We start from the raw sequence: 20271 nt of genomic DNA on the forward strand, positions 1-20271 counted from the left end.
CAAAAACAAAAAACAAAACCTTTTCTTTGATAGGAAGAAGCATCCTAGTTTCTCAGATTAAAAAATAATAGTAATAAAATATTCTATGACAAAGAAACAAGACCTAAGAGTTACATGTTACAATCTCTAAAGCTGAATAGGTAACTCCATATTTCTTTCTTCTGGTTAATTTTTCTCTGGTACATAAATTAAGGCATAAAGCAGCAAGAGTGCAATTGATTCCAAACAACTTGGAATTTTATTGTAAACATCCCATAAAGAATGGCAACAAATTAGTCCAGTTTTTTGTCTTTGAAGATAATTGCTTATTAATGACTGACAACTGCCAAACAAAACATCTTTTATAAATCAAGCCAGTTTAGATTACCTTTTTTACTGAATTTTAGTTTAATGGACATTTTGCCCATATACAATATCATATCAACTATGAACTGATTTTTCCATCTTAAAATGTATGGATACCAAGAACAAATAAAAGGTACAGTTATGTTAATACTGTGTAAGAGATTACAAAAGACAAGAATGATAAGTTACAGGACAAAGAAATAAATTACTGATTGCCATCACCACAGTATTGTTTAAGAGTTAACATTTGAAGTACTGCCTAATGTGTATCTGGTGACATATGCAAAAACACATTTCCCAACTGGATTTCTAAATATTTTTGCATATCATTTTAAAATTCAATTACCAATGGTGGTTTCATTATGTTATCAATAGTTTTATTTTTTAAGAAAATACTTATCATGCTTTTATATGTCAAAGTCTCATATTCTAGATTTAATTTAGAAGAAATGGGCATACATGTAAATAAACAAACACAACTTAATTCTAAACTGCAGGGCCTTTCTACTATACTTCTCCCATCAATGAATCAAAAATTGCCAATCTTAAGTGTGGTAAATTAGGTGCAGTTTTCATGGCAGAAAGGAAAGTGAGGATAAAAGTAAGCAGGATTGAAAAGATGAAAAAAGAAACAATCAATAATAAGGGTATATAGGCCGGGCACGGTGGCGCACGCCTGTAATCCCAGCACTTTGGGAGGCCGAGGTGAGGAAGGAAGGAAGGAAGGAAGGAAGGAAGGAAGGGAGGGAGGGAGGGAGGGAGGGAGGGAGGAAGGAAGGAAGGAAGAGAGGGAGGGAGGGAAGAACGAAGGAACAAAGGAAAGAAAGAAGGAAGGAAAGGAGGAAGGAAGGAAGGGGAAAAGAGAAAAGAAACCTGAGTGCTACCCATATTCCACAAAATATAGCACCATGAAAAAACTTAACTTTATGTTGGAATTTAATCAAAACTTGGTAAAGAAGCTTTGCTAAAAGATGAGAAACAAAAAAGCATGAAAATACTTTCATACTAATTTTTGAAACAAGCCATAAAAGTGACCTTAGAATATTCTATTTCTGATAAACCTTTCATAAAGCCTCACGCTCCACAAAAATATTGGGGATGGGGTTAGCATTTAAAACAATGGACTTTACATGTCAAAAGTTCCATCCCTTCCCCTAGAACTATTCATCTCAGAACTCAAAATATGACTGTAATTGTTTAAAAGGCTGGACAGCAAAGTATACTGAAAATTATATATGATGCAAGTCTCCCTTTTATGGATGTGAAAATTCCAACTTGAAGATACGTACCAGTTGGTAAATGTACATAAAATGATTCCCAACATACATAAACAAGCAAAAGGTGTTTCAATTCCCCATTACCAGAAACACACAAATTTTTGAAAAATGCTCAAAAAAGTTTTATCAAAAAGTTAGAAGTGGCATTTACATCTTTCTCTTTCAATCACTCTATTATTGTCTGATGACAATCTATGGGATTAAAACAAAAACAACAAAAACATAAATAACTGAAATGTACTTCAAAGCATTAGAAGGCTGAGTTAAATAGCTGAGCACACAGTTGTGCAGAATGAGATTTATAATTTTACTCAGTTACTTTGTTACTTTGCATCTGGGTGAAACAAAGTGTTGTAGAGAAGAATTCCAACACAAGTCTGATTTCTGGGGAGGGGAAAAAAAAGAAAAAAAATTAAAAAGGGAAACAAAAAGAATAGAGGGACACAGATACATGATAAAATCTGGACTGGTTATCTAGAAGGCATAATGAAATGGATGATCAAGCAGTAAATATACAGGCTAAGAGCTGTACAGAGGCAAAAAGTTGGTAGACTGTCCTCCATACAAAATGTTCTCTTTTTTTCAATGTCGGAGATAAGGTGTGTCAAGTTGGGGAAAAAACTTTACACATATACAAGTGCACAAACACACATATACAAAAATTTAGTAATTGGGCTAGTAGGCTAGTGAATGTTTGAGAGAGCATCCTATTGCTGAAAGAGAAACACACAGTAAGCCATAGAAGAAACACACAGTTCAGATTTTATAAATATATACACACACTAAGATCTTAAAGCTGGGAATTTAAACATTATTAGCATTTATGAGAAATATTACAGCTCACTGACTATTCATATCTAGCATAGGATTAGGTTTATACATGTATATGCTCTCATGGGCCTAAATATAACAGTGGTTTTTCTTAGCAATTTAAGATTTAGGCTTTTCTTCAAAATTCTTTGTTCATTTCCTACTTGCTTTGCTATGGCTGGACCCAGATTTCACGTAAGTTTAAAGGGCCTCAAAGAAATTAAAATGATAAAGTAATCAATGTGATACTAATTACAACACATTCACAGGAGGTGGTATTACAAGAAAGCAAAGTGTAAATTGGGGGGAAAAAAGTCCAGATATAAAAGTAAAAATACTATCTTCCAAACTTTTATTTTTCACACTTATTAAAATAATTTGCATGCAAACAGAAAATTATCTGTTTGTTTAATAAATGATAACTATGTTTATCTAACATACCCTGATGACTAACTCTTTAAATCTTAATAACTGAAATAAACATTACAGCAAAGTGCTGTTCACTAATATTTTCACAGTATTTCACTACATATAAAATATGCTTTAAAATGTCTTCAGCCTTATTATTCTAATTATCTAATTCTAGAAAATCTTGACATTTGGGAAATAAATGTGGCATTTTTATTTTTCAAAATAAATTATAAATAAAGCTCCAGATAGGCAAAATCACACAAATGTCAATTCTTCTACATTTCAAGAGGTCAGCTCTTCATAGAAGAATGTCAACAAAAAATTTCACACTAAAATGATACATGTGATCCATATTTGGGTATATCCAGGAATTTAAGTAACTATGTTACTTAGATCAGGATAGGCCAAAGTATTATTGATTTCAGGAATACAGGCACGATTTAGTCTAAATGCCCAAGAGATAAATAACTGAAACAGCACGTTTTAGGAAAAACCAAATGTAGTTTCAAATAGGAACGTTTTGAATCTCTACTATGGTTAAAAGTGGCAGCTGAGTTACAACCAGTAGTAGTTTTGGTTTAGTGAAAAAAAGACTACAACAAAAAAATAGCTTGGTCTGCTGTCTAGTAACAGAAGTTAGTGCCATTAACAATTCACAACAATACTTTCTCTTAAAGCCTGAACATCATTTCTACTGCAAGTGAAAACTGCTTAAAGATGTTAGTCCAAGAATAACCCTACTGCCGACCCTACCAAAAAAGCAAAGTTTTATGTGTGTACACCTTCCTCTGCACTTAAGGGTTTTCAGATGCATGAAATGATTGAAAGCATGAGACAAACACATTAGCTTAAGAAAAATCCTGGGATAGCTAGGTATACACTAAGAAGTCTGTTTTATCCCATGAGCCTGATCTAAGTGCAACAAATTTGCTGTTACAGAAACATAAATTGATATTATCCCTCTTACCTCAGAAATGTAAGTATCTAACAAATCAACAAATCTGTAATATTAAATTTGGGGACTAAAATTGACCTTGAAACTCAAGCTCACTTATGGAACCATGTGCACTCTACTGCTGTAAACAAGACAATAAGGGTTTTTAAAGATGCTTTTTATCTATAAAATAATGATTCACAACATCAGTGTGCAGTGCAATTAGGTTCTTTCCTGAAAGACTAGAACAGAAGAACCCTTTGGAATGATATGAGCAGAATCTATAAGTTGATTCATAATACTAGCTAGCCAAAACATTCCAACTCAAACTAGGTGCTTTGTTAAATTTTAAGATTCAAATGAAAACCAGTAACTCACAGCTGTTAAATGGTAAGTGGAGCAGAAATATATGAGCAGTAGCCCAAGTCTACTTACACAAATATGTTCATGTTCTAAGAAAGTCTAAGGTAGAGCATACTATACTTATGAAAGTTTGTTAATTACAATTATTAATTTGAGAGCCAATACAATTATTAACAACCTCTCAGCTTATAACTTATGGGTATTCATTCCTACTAAGCTTGTTCTATTTCTCCTTAGTCAGTAAGGAATAACAGCATCTATTTTCCTTAATGTTTCCAGTAGTTGTAGTTAAGAGGTAGCTGAGCTACTGTTCAAAGAAGTTGTTCTTTGTGGATGAGGATTTTTCAAATGTTTAAGTTATTTAAGCTACACAAATTCTATTAATGCAATAAAATGTGATAGGAAAAAAAATTGATGCAGGAAACTTTTGCATTTGGCACCTTGTCTAGATTGATACCTCAAGTATTCTTTTTTAATAAAGTTAATGCACACATCAGAACACACCACGAAGATCTGCTACATATTTACAAGGCACCAACCCTTTCTCACCTTTAACGTGAATTATGCAAATCAATGAAAAGCATATCAAGATCCCCCCACCCCCCAAAAAACTGTAGTATAAATATATACTTCAGTTCAGTACAAGTCATGAAAGTTTGGCCTGGGAAGAGTAAAATAATCCAGATCGCTCTTACAATATAGAAACTGTAAACATTTAATAGCTGCCTTTAGGATTGGTGTATTGTGCAAAAGTTATTATTACTGGGTATAGGAATCAAAATGGCAAAAACAAACTATATAAAACTCTGTAAGAAGGTGCTATACTTCTGTGATACAAAAGCAAAAGAGGGCTATTCTATTGAGATAAAAATGTCATGCTACTCTTAAGAAGCTGAATGCTCCTTTAATGTAGTAAATCTGTAGTGTGTCTGTGTTGTGTTTCGTGTGTGTGTGTGTTTGTGTGTGTGTGTGTGTGGGCAGAATTTCTTTTAATTTAAGGCCTAATGAGTAAGGCTTATTTGAACAAATGAAGTGTGGAGATCAAAAGTCTTGAAACAAATGTATACTGGCATAAATGGAAAAGCACCAATGTGAAAGGAAGCAGAAGTCCCCACACAACTTGCTTTGTAGATTTCCTGGTAAATTCCCTGCAGTAGAAGGCCATTGAATTTTTTAAGTTATTCTAAATTTATTAACTGTTAATAATTCCATCCCATGAGATGGCTAACCCTGGCTTTTTCTGTCATTTTACGCACTCTGCCTGATCTGGATGTACCAAGATTCAGAGGATCCTCAGTGGACACAAAATTGTCATTATCAGAATCATCATTATATAAAACAGTCCTCCTGCCTTGGTTTCTTGTTTTAATTCGAGGCAGTCTACTGAAACGTCCTGAAAACATGGTATCAAATTCATCATCTGCAATACGTGCTCGTTTGGCTCTGGTAGCTCCTCTAGAAGCACCTCTTCCTCCTCTCCCTCTTCCCCTCCCCCTAGTGCCACCTCCACCTCTTCCTCTACTCCCTCGTCCCCTGCCTCCTCTTCCTCTGCCTCCTCTACTCCATCTACCCCATCTTCCCCATCTGCCTCTTCCTCCTGTGCCTCTGGTCTTCCAATTTCTTTTTCCATTGCCATGTTGCTTTCTGAGTTTTCTTTTAGGTCTGGTTTGTATGAATTTGCTATAATCATGGTCTCCATCTACGTAATCTTGATCTGTTCTGGAAGTTGATTCAGAGTCAGAGTCAGAACCACAGGTACTTTCAGAACTTAAACTGGATCCTAACTCTCCACTCTCTGAGGTGGATAAATGAGACTTCTCTTTTGTTTCTTTTTTCTCTTTATCTTCTCCTCCCATGTTTTCATCTTCTTCTGATGCACTAAGTAGTTTTCTCTTGATTCCTGTCCGGGGCTCTCTGCCATCACCATTTGTAAGGGGTCCATCAAGGGAGTGATCTAAATTAAAATAAATGATTTTTAATTGTTAAGCTTCAACATTGACAAAATGGTTATTTAGGTTCAAAAACAGTCTACAGTTCCCAAAAATACGTGGAATAAAATCACAGAGGGTGTCAGAGTAAGAATTTAAATTTCTTCAAAATATAAGATATTAAAGTGTTCATTTTTGTCTGCTTTTTTGGGAGGGGGAGGAGATTATGGGGGTGGAATGATGGCAATGAGGTTTAGGCAGAAGTTTTAAGGGCCTACTTCAGGAAGAATTATCTGAGAACATGAATTAGTTTCATTCATTTGGTCAATAAATTTTTATTCATTGTCTACTATTAGCAAGGCATTGCTAGAAGATTTGAATATGGCAATGAAAGGGACAGTCCTTGCTCTTGGAATCTGTATTTTAGTGGGAATACCTTGAAAGATAATAAAGTGATAAATTAATAATAAAATTTCACACAGACATGTTATAAAGAGGATTTTTAAAAAGAGTATTTATGTGTAGAAGGGAGTGTATTTTAGATAGGGAAGACTTCTCTACAGAGGTAGTATTAGAAGAAATAACTGAATGAAGTCAGATGTAGGGAAAGAACATTCCAGAGGAGGGAACAGAAAGCAAGCCAGTATAACCATAGTGGAATAGAAAAACAGTGAGTGGTAGGAGATGAGTGCCAGTGGAGAATTTTAAGCTGGAGAAAGAATCTGATTTATATTTTTAAAACGGTATGGTTGCTGTATATAAAAAAGATCACAGAGGAGGCAAGACTGAAAGTGGAAGGAGAGACTGTTTGGGTGTCCAGTGCAGTATTCTAGGTAAGACATGATGAAGGATATGTCAATAGATGTGATGATAAGTGACTATATTTGGAATATTTCCTTCTAGAGAAACATTTCAAAGGCTGAACTGATGGGACTTGCTGACAGACCATATGTCAAGTGTCAAGCACAGAATGAAGACTGACTCCTAGGTTTTATGGTCTAAGCAAGTGGGTGAATGGTAGAGATATTTTGAGGTAGAGAACACTGAAGGAGCAACAGGTTTGAGCAGGGCACTGGAAAAATCAAGATTCCATTTTAGATGTTGACACAGATCCCAGGAAAGACTTTAAAAAAAAAAAAAGAAAAAGAAATAAACACCAGTCTGGAGCTCAGGGGAGAGGGTGGAGCTGGAGATATAATTGTGGAAATTTTCAGTAGAGATAATATTTAGGGTAATGAGAACTAGGAGAGCTCACTGAATGAGTAAGTAAAGACAGACAAGGTGGCTGAAGACTGAGACCTGAGATGTTCAAACATTTAAAGATAAAGAAGAACCAACAAATAAAATGGAGGACCAGCCAGTGAGGTAGGAAGGAATCAAGAGAGCAGACTGGAAGAATTGAAAAGAAGTAAGATTAGGGCTGAAGATAATTACAAGATTAATCTAATAAGTCTGGGTGTTATGGACTGAATTGCATCCCTTCAAAATTCATGGAAGCCCTAACCCCTGAAGCGACTACATTTGGAGATTAGGGCATTTAAGGAGGTAATTAAGGTTAAATGAGGTTATATGGGTGGGACTATAACTCAACAGGACTGACGTTCTTACAGGAAGAAGAAGAGATACTAGAGGTATTTCCCTCTGTCTCTCTGTAGAGGCAAGGTCACATGAGGACAAAGCAAGAAGGTGGACATATAGAAGCCAGGGAAAAAGCCCTTATCAGATACACATCTATATGGCACCTTGACATTGGATCGAGCCTCCAGCTCTGTGAGAAAATGAATGTCTGCTGTTTAAGCCACCCAGTCTGTGGTATCTTGTTATGGAAACCCAAGCTGACTAATACTCTAGGCTGGAGACTAGGGTGATAGCAGTAGAAACTACACAGAAGGTTTAAGTGGTATTAAAGAGTTGTGGAATTCACAAAACTTGGCAACTGACTAGGTATGAGGGGTAAATGAAGAGTCAAAAAACACTGCAATTTTAAGCTGGGTGGCAAGAAAGATGGTGATACCATTAACTAAAATAGTGAGCAAAGAAAAAGAAGCAAGTTTGAGATGCAAAGATGATAAGCAACCGAAGATTTTTTTTTTAATTTTTTAAGGAAGCACTTGGAAATTATTCTAATAGAATAAAGAGATATCTAAGCGGTGCATATACATTTGGAGAGTCATCACGTCAAGATGACGGATGCAGTCATTAGATTCCTTTATTTGTGGAAGACAAAAACAAGCAAACAAAAAACAGTGGCAAACTCTGCAAAGAGAAGAAACAGAAATAAAAGATATAAGCTAATCAATAGAGTATAGAAGCTTAAGAGTAGAGTTCATAGAGAAGGTAATCAACAACATGCAATGATACAGAGATTGAGAAGTTAAAAACTAAAAAACGACACTAGCTGGCCACTGAAGAGTACTGATGAGTTCGAGAACAGCTTTTGAAGAGTGGTCGGGACAGACACCATACTACAAAGGATAAACGACTCTGTGGATGGGAAAAGCAAAATAGATGAAGGAAACATGGATTAATCTTGGCAGTGGAAGGAAGAGTAAAATGAAAAAAAGGCAATGGCATAAGTATGCAAGATCAGAGGAGACACTAAAGATATAAATTGGGAAAGACAAAGGCACTAATTATTTTCAAGTAATCAAATATGTTTCAATATTTCTTACATAGCCACTATAAAATATCTTTGGAAAAGCCTATTTTTAAGTTATTTGATAGTTAAATAACAGTGGATAAGCTACTTAATCTTGCATTAAAATGTATATAAAATTAAACGTATATTCCAATAAAATTATTTGAAAAAGCATATTAAATATTATTCACAAACTTCAAATAGCTGAACATGTTAGAACTTTCTTTGAATACATTCAAAGTCCCTAATATAGGACTAAGTATAAGAAGAAAGTTTGGGTAACAATAAACTTCAAATATTTATGATAATTGATGTCCCTTGTATGGTCCAAAATAGAGGCACATAATGAATTAGGTCAGTGATTTCTTTTCAAGCAGTGAACATTTTTCTCCTAATAAAAAGTAAAATAGCATTTCCTTATATGAAATAACAAACAGAACTGTCTGGTTAAATGCAGAAGGTTCTTCTGAGAATGCCTGAAGTACTTTTGTGGATGCCCCAGAAACGGGCAGGGCACAGTCTGAAAACCACTGACTTTGTGATACAGCAAGCCCCTAGGGAAGAGGACATCTGACTTACATAACTGGAAAACCTTAAGGAAGGTGGTAGAAGCGGCTGTTGACTGAAAGAAGGCTCATTTCTCAGTCCAGACTCATATTTTTACTGCAGTGGGCCACAAAAATATGAGACCTATTTAAAGATGACTTTGGAAACTCTCCTTTCTTATTAATATGGTTTAATAAATGAAAAATCCTAAATGTGTTTTCATGTGCTTGGGGAAAGAACTCTTCATTTAGTTTTTTCTCCCAATTCCTTTTATTTTATTTATTTATTTTTGAGATAGAGTCTCACTCTGTCACACAGGCTGGAGTGCAGTGGCACAATCATAGCTCACCGTAGTCTCCTACTCCTGGCTCAAGCGCTTCTCCCACCTCAGTTTCCCAAGTAGCTGAGAGTTGTGTGCCACCACATGTGGATAATTTTTACTTTTTTTTTTTTTTTTTTTTTTTTTTTTTTGGTAGAGATTAGGTCTTGCTTTGTTGTCCAGGCTGATCTCAATTTCCTGGCCTCAAGTGATCCTCCTACCTCGGCTTCTGAAAGTGCTGGGATTACAGGTGTGAGCCACCATACCTGGCCCCATTTTACATTTTATTTTATGACTAAAATACATTTGAAAATAGCTATTGGAAATCTATTAATGGCCTGTTCCCAGTTATGAATATGAAATGCTATCTGACTCATATGTGACAAAATTCTCATTAACTATAAGGATACACTAGTTTTTACTATGCCAATATGTCAGCTTTTAAATGATTTATCTTCTGTCATAAAGAAATAAATAATAAATGTCTTGTCCCGCATTTATTTCCTACCTTGTTTAACTGGCAAAACTCTATTCCGCAATGATTTGGCTTTCCCTGGGTCATGGCTGTTTCCACTTCGGCTATATCCACCAAAGCTCGATGAAGAAAATGGCCCATCTGGCTCATCATCAAGTAGATATAGTGAAAGCCCTTCAGCAGCATCTGAAACTTGCATTTTAAAAGATTTTAATACTAACATAATCATCATGTTTTCAGGAAAGGCTCCTTTTTAAAACCATATCTCTCTTATTTTATTCCAACACCAACATTATAAGTTTCTCTATTCCAAATCTATAACCAAAATTATAAATTTCTCTAACAAAATGATATGAATATTTTGAGAACAAATGGTTGAATGTCAGAAAAACTTGTCCAATTGCACATCACAAATTTTCAAATATTACGTTGGTAAATATATTATAGATGAGTGTTCTGAGATATTATAGACATTAATCATTTAATCATAAAATTTTAAAACTAAGAGACTTTTCATGTAGTCTAATAAAGAAAATTAATCATACGGCCTAATGTCATACTCAGGGACACAAAACTAGCAAGTAGAATTGGGAATAAAACACAACGTTTAAAAATCTAAATCCATTGTTCTTTGCACTATAAACCACGCTGCCTCTTCCATATCCCTAACATCAGAATTAAACTGAGATACAGAACACCAAAAACAAAAGACATATTTACCAGGAGATGAGAAAGGAGAGCTAGTCCTGGCATAAGATACTGAGGTATTCTGGTCATTTTTAGGCTGCAACTTCATTTGTTTCTGCTTCCCTTTTGGACTGGAAGTAAAAATACGTAACAACGAGCATTTTTTTTTTCTGTTAGCAACATATTATGATAGACAGTATGATACAAAGAGGTATCAAGGTCAGGTATTAGCTGACCAAAGAGGAAATGCCCTAAAGTTCATGTAAAATGCTTGAAGTAGATAATTTGACAGTGAAATTTCAATCATTAAAATTAAAAAAAAAGTTTCTGGGATAGTAAAATCCACATAAATAGTTCTTTTGGTTACTAACTCTACATAGGCATAAGAGTTTAGGAAACAAACAAAAAGACCTCTTGGGATCTCCTCAAACTATTCATCAACTTTCATAAATTAGGTAATACACACAAAATGCTTGGAGAACAAAAAAATGTTGTATCAATGTAATGATACCTAGGTGCTCCACTACTAGATAACGAACTGCTGCTGCTTCTTAGACGTTTTCTGTACCGTGGCCTTCTCCTCTTCTGACTCTGGATTGCTGACTTATACTCAGAGATGATATTTTTGATATGACTTTCAAATAAGGCAGATAATCGCAGCATCATGCTATAAATCTGAGAAGGCAGAAATTATATAGTCTTAACTAGTTTTGTATTTTTTAAAAAGGTATAAACATGCCTAGACCAACATTAAGCATCATCATTACGGACAAAATATTTGTTCACTTGAAAAATTCTTCTCAAATAACTAAAGTAGGATACCATTTTCACCTAAAAATAAATGTTTTTCAAATATAGTATTCAATGTTCTAAAGGGTAGAAAAAAAAGACTCTGATACAATGCAAGAGAGAATATAAATTGAAACAGCATTCTAAAGGACAATATACAGTCTGTACTAAAAAACCTTAAAGATACACACATCCTTTGGCTAATAATTTTACTTCTGGGAATTTGTCCCTAGGAAATACCACAGAATTATATACATAAAAAATTATATTCAAGAATGTTAAAGATATTACCTATAGCATTATTCATGTAAAATGAATAACTGGAAACAACCTAAATCTCTAGCCAAAGAACACTGGTTATAGTATAACATAAAACAACCACACAACAGAATACCATTAAAAACCTTGTTTTCAAAGAGTCATGACGACACAGGAAAACATAATACTTAAGTAACAAAAAATGCTTCAAAATACGAAATCTAATATTATAAAGAATATATAAACATATGTAGATGTATGTGTTAATGTAGAAAATCCTGGAAGTAAACAGTAACTGTAAGTAAAAATAGGTGATAGGTTTCACAGGTGATTTTTGTTTCCTTCTTTATACTTCTCTGTGTTTCCCAAACTTTCTATAGAAAATTTCACTCTAGCAATCAGGATCAAGGGGGAGGGGAAGCAAGTGTAAACAAATTATGTTTGCAGAAATTAGTGGAAATGCATTTTCCACAAAGTGGAAGTACGCAAGTATATATTTACTGTGCAACTGATTAAAAGTTAATCAGATACCAGTGATTTCAAAAGAAAAAAATAATGACTATTTTTCTATTCTGAATATACTTTAAGTTCTGACAAAATATAGGGAAAATATTAAATGTGAATATAAATAAGCAGTTACAACTTCCCAAGATGGTTTATTATCTGTTAGAATAAATGGAACATACATATTCAGAGCTAATAAAAATATTTCACATAAATTAACACTGTCAATCCCCTTTCTATTTATTAAGTCACTTATTAGACATATTAAAGTGTACTCAAATTACTATCTCTCCTCTCCTTGTTCTTTCTCTAGTAGCTATAAATAATCATTATTAAAGAGTAAAGAGACAAGTAAGAGAAAGGAAAAGGCGGTTAATTTCAGAATGACTGCTAAATATATCTTTATGCATGCCTAACAAGCAATCCATATTTCAAAAAAGATACTGAGGATCAAATTTCAGTAACTGGTTAAAGAAAACTGCCTGATAATTAACCCAACTAATAATCATACCCTTGACTTTTTATTAGAGGTATAAGCTTTGGAGTTGTTGAATATTTGGCGAACATCCTTATAAAATTCCAGAGGACTACCATAGTTTCCTGCTTCCAAAGTTTCTTTCACAGTGCTGAAGTCCACAGGAGTATCTATAACATCTTGATAATCCTACAAAGAAGAATGTGTTATTAAATACTCAAACTGCATAGCAATATTAAGGAATACAATGGGACTACAATTGGTATCACCTACTACCATCCACCATGAGATAAACACATTGCTTTTCAATGTGCCACCTACCTCCCCACAACCCCAAAACATCTTTCGGTGGCTCATAAAAACAGCAGAAGTCTGTGGGAAAGCCTTAGCCCTCACACTACAGTAATAACCATAAATAACTAAGAAGGGAAAGAATAGAAAATCCATAGCCGTTGGCTTCATCTCTACAGCTTCCATGTCTTGCTTAAAGGCTGATACAATGATAAAAGATGGGATTATTCACATATCATTAAATTGTTCCACTCTACAAATTAGCTACATATTTCCACGATTCCTTGCTATGAGAACATTCTACTTAAGTGTCATTAGTTAAGGGACAAAGTCAAGTTGGTCATGTTTGTGCCTTTCTCCTTTTTGATTTTAAATCAATGTGATACCTTTGCTTCATCGAAGGGATTCCATCTTATAGGTCCATAATTCATTTGACTTTGATTAGGGAAGAGGAGAGATTCCATTTTAACCTAAATCCAGTAAAGATTTTCCTAGGGTTATCAGATGGAGTTACATCTGAAATTTAATTCTTATATATGCTACAAGCCTCAAAAACAAGTTTCAGAGTGAAAACCATACTCAGTATTAGATTCCTTATTGTATTTAGAATCATCAAGAAGTAAAATCTCCACATTTCCCTCCTAGGAAAAGCCAAAAAGCCAGAAGGGGACAGATAAAAGGTATTATAAACAGAGAGAAAATATTTTTCAAAGTATGAGAAATCACAAATGTTCTAAATATATCTTATTTTCTTAAATCATAAAAAAAAGAAGTGTATTCTAACACACAGTATGGCTTATGTTAGAACTTGTGTAGTACGATGAACAAAATTTAAGAGACTCAGCCTGCTTGCTGAATGAAGTTCCAGTGGGAATAATCAGCTGCAATACAGACACAATTATATTGTGTAATTGATGTTTTCTACTCTGCTACAGTAGCTTCAGATCTACATTAAAAAGTAAACATTTACAAGGAGGACACAAAGAACAATCTTGAGAACACATGTTGATTCAGAAAGAGGAACAAAAAATAAATGATCAAAAAATCAAACAAAGGTAAAAAGGGTGCAGAGTTAGAAGGCAGTCTTAACAAATTATAAAAGGTTCATGTACAGTATGGAGAGTTTAGAAAGTAAAAACAATCAGTACGTCTTTTAAGAGACTACCAGGCCTACCTCAGAAAGAGATGAATCTTGTTGTCTTTCTGGAACAACAGACTCTGAGGATTCTCCCTCTTGCTCCTGATAACCCTATTAGGGTAAAGAGTATATACTGGTTTCCAGACAACTATAACAAAATATCAAGACATGTAATACAATTATGACTTAAGTCTCAAAGATTCATACACTGGAATCATGTTTTTATTGGCTGTACTTTTAGGTGAAGGAATTATACATTCGTCATTCTCCTTTGCTATGAAAAACACAAGACTAATTTATTTTACCCAAACTCCCTACAAGCAAACAAACAAATTCTGTTGAACACAATCTTGTTCCTTATTTGAATGATATTTTTTCCCAACTGAGACTCACAGTATACAGAGAATACCAATGTGTAGTAAGCTCATAGGATGGTCTGATGTATTTCTAAACTAGTGCTGTACCTCTTCTCTGAAAAAGTTAAAATAGATTTGCTATCTATACTACCTCAGTGAATAGATACACTCCCAGAAAATAAATCCTACAATCAAAGTTGTCATCCTTTTACCTTCATTGAAAAGAAAAGTCATACTGGTATACTGGCTACTCTAAGTGGCCATATTGATAACACGTTCCGTATAAATTACACAGGATTGACATGTCACCAAACATCTACAGTGTACAGAGGTGTATTCGAGTTTACTAAAATGTATTAAATAAACATCTGAAATAAAAGTGGGAAAGAATAGCAAATGAACTCTGATTCAAATTTTTCTTTTACAACTGTATAATTTACACACTGAAGACACAATGGCATTTTAAAAAAAATCAACTAGTCACACTACTACTTTCACAATCAAAAGATTGGAAAAAAAGAAAGGAAAGCAGGGAGTGAGAACATTGCTCTTATCTAGATTTTAGCATGGACATTTATGGGAAATTATCATACTGATGATTATTTAAACTACTGTATGCTTACTGGGTAAGAAAGAAGATCGGCTGGCTGTCGAAATGGCTCTGAGTCTTCACGTTCATAAATGAGGCTCAATAGTTCTTTGCATTGTTTTTTCCAAGCATCAGGATTACACTTTAAAGACTGTCTTCTGCCTCGGCATTTGACCTACAGATTTTAATAGAGTTATATGTAAAAGATCCTTCCTTAACTCAATTGATTTTCTCATGAGTCCCTAATGTTAATATATCTATCTGTATATATATAGCGCAGCTGCTATTTTAGATTCTTAGCTTAAATCAGACAGTATTTTCACTGGCAAAAATAATTAATGAGCAAAAAAACCTAGACATTATATTCATGGAAATTGCAAGAATTCTAGTACTCAAATCTGAACTTCAAATAAGGTACAGAGGAACAAATGCTTCCTTCCTCTACAAGATCAAGTTATAATGCCTTAATATTTGCTGGTAGTTAAGTATACTTGACAATGGCATCATATTTTTCTCAAAAGAACACTTGAATGATTTTTGTTTCCCAGAAATCCTTTGAGGTCATGATAAATTCTGTTCTGTACCATTTGATTTTGTTACGATCTCTTTCAGTATTTCAAAATATATTGTTCCTTATATAAAATAACTACATGTCTAATTATTATAGAGCAGAAGTCTGCACAAAAGAGTTAACAAAGTAGGCCAGAGCTTGCTTCCAAGGTTGCCTTGGCTGGCATTTGGGAACTTGGCATTTGAACGGCTTCCTAAATTATTAAGACAGTTTACTGCCCCTAGACAGTATAAACAATGTGATTTGTGCTGAATACCTGATTTCTTCTGGGAATCTGGAATCTCAGTATGTGATAGTTAGAGGGTACCCAAATAACCAGCCCCCAGTAAAATCTTTGGGGACTGAGTCTCTAATCACACACATGCTGGAAAAAGAGTGTGATATGTGACCCCACACAGGGGAAAGATATTAATAGCATAAGGAAGCCTGTACATAAATTTCTCCAGACTCTGCCGGTGTCTTTTCCCCCATTACTCAACTGAGTACCCTTACTGCATCACTGTAGTAAATCTTATCAATGAGCATACCTAATATACTTAGTTACAAGAATCCTTCTAGCAATTCTCCAAATATGGGGTTGGTCTTAGGGATCACTGACACAGGAAACCTGAAAACGCATCTCCTCAGCAGTTCACTTATTTACTCACCCTTCTTCCAGATGAAGTACCAGGACCGTCTGAATCTAAATCAACCATTTCTGTATCCTAAATTAAAAAGGAAGAGTGGGAAAAGACTGTAAGTTACATTCAAAGTCATATAAATTAGATGGACATTTACAAATAAATGGGAAATAAAATCACAGTTAACTTCCCCCACTGAAGCAGCAAGTAGAACAAAAGATAGAGGGAGACTCACGCCAAACTTTCCCAATATGCAGTGTACAAGCTGGAAAATATACTGGAAGAAGAATTAAACAAGGTTTCTCTTTAAATAAGAATCGGAAAGGAGGGGAACAGTATAGTGGTTGCTATTTGCTAAAATTGTACCTAAGTGTTAGTAATTTTTAAAAACCTTATTCTATATGACATGCTCATTTAATATACAATTATTAATTATTCATGATTACTCCATTGCCATTTCAAGAAATAGATATCATATAATATGCATTTATATTTTCCTATAGGAAAGAGATCTATTTCAGTTAAGTATCTCTCGAAGGCATAATTTTTTTAATACGAAGAGTCAAGACCCAAGCACCACTAGTGATGGTGAAATACTGGGTAATATGTAGTAGAAAATCAAAAGTAGCTCATGAGATATTGGTACTCCTTTCTAATAAAATAAAGCTGTTGAGTTATATTTTTACTTAAGTTTTCTATTTTAACCCAAACAGTGCTACTCTGAGGTGAAATTCCTGCTACACCAAATTTCGAGCTAAAATACATTTATGTGAAAGGTCAGAGAAAATATAAGGAATATATAAGAAAATATAAAAAATATTAGTGATAGATTTTTCTTAGGTGTCAAGAAACTATAATAATATCTCATTGGTATATCATGTTTTCCTTATTATGTAAATAACATTTAACTGTAATAATATATTTCATTGTCAGACACACTTTCATGAAAAAATTTAAAAAACAGCATTGGAGATTTACCATTCTGGAGATTAACAGTATAAATAATATAAACATGCAAAATATCTCATGCCACTGCAACACAATCTAGCACATGTGAGTCACTCATCCCTGGGATGAATTGTTTTCCAGTAAAGATTTGTGAATTGCCACTTTCCAATATTGTTCCAACCTCTATTTTGGTTTTTGTTTCGATCATAACCTCCAGTCAAATATGGCTTTGTGTAAATTAGAAACACAGGGGGAAATCAGGAATATGAGGGTCTGCTGCGTGCTACTTCCATCTCATTCAGAAGAGACTGGTTTATCTTTATACATTTTCAGAAAGGAAATCGAGTAGCAATTTCACGAAACTACTGAAAATTTAGACTTTCAAGCCTGAAACTTTAAAATACTTTAATATTTTCTATACAGCATATAGAAAATAACATCCTTACTGAAATTTCCATCAACTAAGCATTTTTTTAAAATATTGAGCACTTGTCTTGTTTCTAAACGTTGAAAATAAAGTGTTGATTTCTCATCATTTACACCCACTGTGTCAAATATGATGACTGGCCCCCTGTCTCTGAATAAACCCTGCAGCACTATTTTATTTTTGATATATGCCATCTAAGTACACTTTAAAAGACGCTGGTATTCAGCCAGCTTTCAAAAATCTGTTTTGCTGTTCATGGCCAATTACAACATTTACACATAATACTGTACTTCAAATAAGAGAAAAGTAACTCATTCCTACTAATCATGCTGTGATTCTTACCTCCTCTGCATCAGTACTGTTTCGTTCTTCTGCTTTAATTTTATTATAAGTATCCAGTATATCAGTACAGCTCTGATCCCTAAGAAACAAGTCAATAGCTTCAGTAATTTTTACAAGTTTTCAATTAATTTTTTTTAAATTCATTTTTTAAAAACCTTAAGTTAGATTCTCTGGAAGCTAAAACTGCTTCTTACCCAATAAATCGAAGTAAGACATCAGTTACAATTTTAGCTGCTTTAACTATAGGACTGTCTGGCTCATTGAAAGTCCTGGCATTATGCTCAATATAGCGTACCTCCCACATTAATGCTGATATTCTCCTGTGAAACAAAAAATACTCTGTTAGTCTTGGCTGATATATTTAGAGTATATTTTAGGATTATACAATATGGAACAAATATGTACTTAAACATAATATGTCAAAGGTGTTCCAATATGCATATAACTCAATATATTTGACTGATGAGCACTAAAAGGAGATGATATAGTTACAGTATTTAAAGCACAAGCAGGGATTTTGAACCACTGGAATGTATATACAAAACTTAAACTGACCTAGGACATTATGGGTAAAGAGTCATTAGACAAGGTCAAAAGAATGTTTACTTTAGTTTTCAGGGGAAGAACCAAGAAGAGCAACAACAACAACAACAAAAACCAGATTCTAAAAAATGACAGATTTTTATCTAATGACTGTTATGATATAAATATCAAATCAAAATAATATGTTATGAAAATATAACCAGTTCTCAATTGCAAAGGCAGATTAACCAGTCATGGAATACTGTGGTCAGTAGGAGACGTGGATGAGAGATGGACCAAGAAATGCCCTCTACTGCCTTCCCATAATCATCTCCCATCCCAACCAAAACAAAGAAAAAAATTACTTGGCTCCTTTCCTGTATATATTTCAGGGCTGGTAACTAAATCTAATTAACTGTGACCAAATTCTCCAACAGAGGATTTAAACATGCTCCAAATCAGTAGCACCTTAATCATGATGAATCCACAAACCACTTAAATTGCCTTTAATAAACTAAAGTTAAATGTAGTTTTTGTTTTACACACCATTTGTACTACCCATATTTTCCTCTCAGCCTTTCTTCTCTATCCCCAAGAGTGAGAATCTACTAAATAAAGGGAAACTAATGTTCTAAATTTTTAAAGAAAATTTTGGTGTGGATCTTTTGGATGATCATGTTATACTATGAAAACACAGATCTCAAAAAGGAAAGCAAAAGCCATAAAGCTATAAATTTTATAATAAGTGATTAAAAAAAAACAGACCTGTAAAAGCGATTTTCAAGTCTCCGCCTGATGGTATTGAGGTCAGTTGGATAAGCAACTACAGTACAATACAAGGGGTAGGCACTGAGATCCACTGGAACAGCAAAAGGGCTGGCAAAATCTACAAAATCATCAAAATCAAATAAGGTAGCTATAAAGGACATTAACATCTCATGGTAACAAACATTTATTCATATATAAACAAGAAGGGAGGGTGATATACTACATTTCTAAAACCATGAGGATTCCATTATACAAACAGAATGTTATTCTTTATATTTGGATATCATATCTATGAATCATGCATGATACACTGGTTCAAATCAGGTAAAACAAAATTAGAGGAGCACTGGGTTTAACTTCAGATTTCTGTCTTTCCTAGATAAATGCCAAACTTCTCAAGTGACATGTTTTAGAAAATTTAACTATTCACGTGGGTAAAATACATTACTCATCCACTGTCCTTACCAAAAAACCCATCCAAAGTCAGGCTCAGGGAATAGCTAGAGAATCAAAGTGATGCAAAAAGGAAATAGACACTTACATGGTTACCTTACTATTATCCCCCAGATTGCTTAAAGAAAATTATCAGTTATTACTTTGGCCAAGCATATAAAACTGTTAATATTAAAACTAGAATCACTGTGCTTCTTGAGTTTAAAGTGTACAGTGAGAAACCGTATATCCTTTTGTAGAACTTAAAATTTCTGCTGATTTTCCTAGCTCCTCTGCATGCTCCTAAAATTTTTTCACATTCATCATACCCAGGGAAAGAAGGTGGTTGATGCCCTGAATAACCCGTTCACATTCTTCATCTCTGGAATGAGCCCCCCACTCTCCTTCCTGGGGTTTATATAGCAAAGCAGTCAATTCTTCCTGGGAGACAGGGACACCAGCACCAACTTCATCTGGAAAGGCAGCTAGGTATAAGATTAAAAAAAAA

At 34.1% G+C, this 20271-nt stretch overlaps 1 protein-coding gene across 5 annotated transcripts in view; it reads right to left on the reverse strand.

Moving 5' to 3' along the window:
• Positions 1–219: 219 nt before the first annotated feature.
• BRWD3 (bromodomain and WD repeat domain containing 3) overlaps positions 220–20271 on the reverse strand; it is a 134926-nt gene continuing 114874 nt past the window's right edge. For 3 of the 5 annotated variants that reach the window (XM_005594021.5, XM_045384126.3, XM_074029231.1), the window contains 12 exons: positions 20093–20248; positions 19329–19449; positions 18236–18361; positions 18042–18120; positions 16352–16408; positions 15168–15308; positions 14225–14299; positions 12796–12948; positions 11245–11408; positions 10767–10864; positions 10080–10238; positions 220–6094 (listed from right to left, as the gene is read on the reverse strand). In XM_005594021.5, coding sequence (XP_005594078.1) covers positions 5340–6094; positions 10080–10238; positions 10767–10864; positions 11245–11408; positions 12796–12948; positions 14225–14299; positions 15168–15308; positions 16352–16408; positions 18042–18120; positions 18236–18361; positions 19329–19449; positions 20093–20248 — 2084 coding nt within the window. In that variant the 3' untranslated portion in view covers positions 220–5339. Of the gene's footprint in view, positions 6095–10079; positions 10239–10766; positions 10865–11244; positions 11409–12795; positions 12949–13281; positions 13521–14224; positions 14300–15167; positions 15309–16351; positions 16409–18041; positions 18121–18235; positions 18362–19328; positions 19450–20092; positions 20249–20271 lie in introns of those variants that run through there. The other 2 variants (XM_015443968.4, XM_045384127.3) reach the window with 2 other exon arrangements.

Source organism: Macaca fascicularis, chromosome X (assembly GCF_037993035.2).
Source record: "Macaca fascicularis isolate 582-1 chromosome X, T2T-MFA8v1.1".
Taxonomy (NCBI): domain Eukaryota; kingdom Metazoa; phylum Chordata; class Mammalia; order Primates; family Cercopithecidae; genus Macaca; species Macaca fascicularis.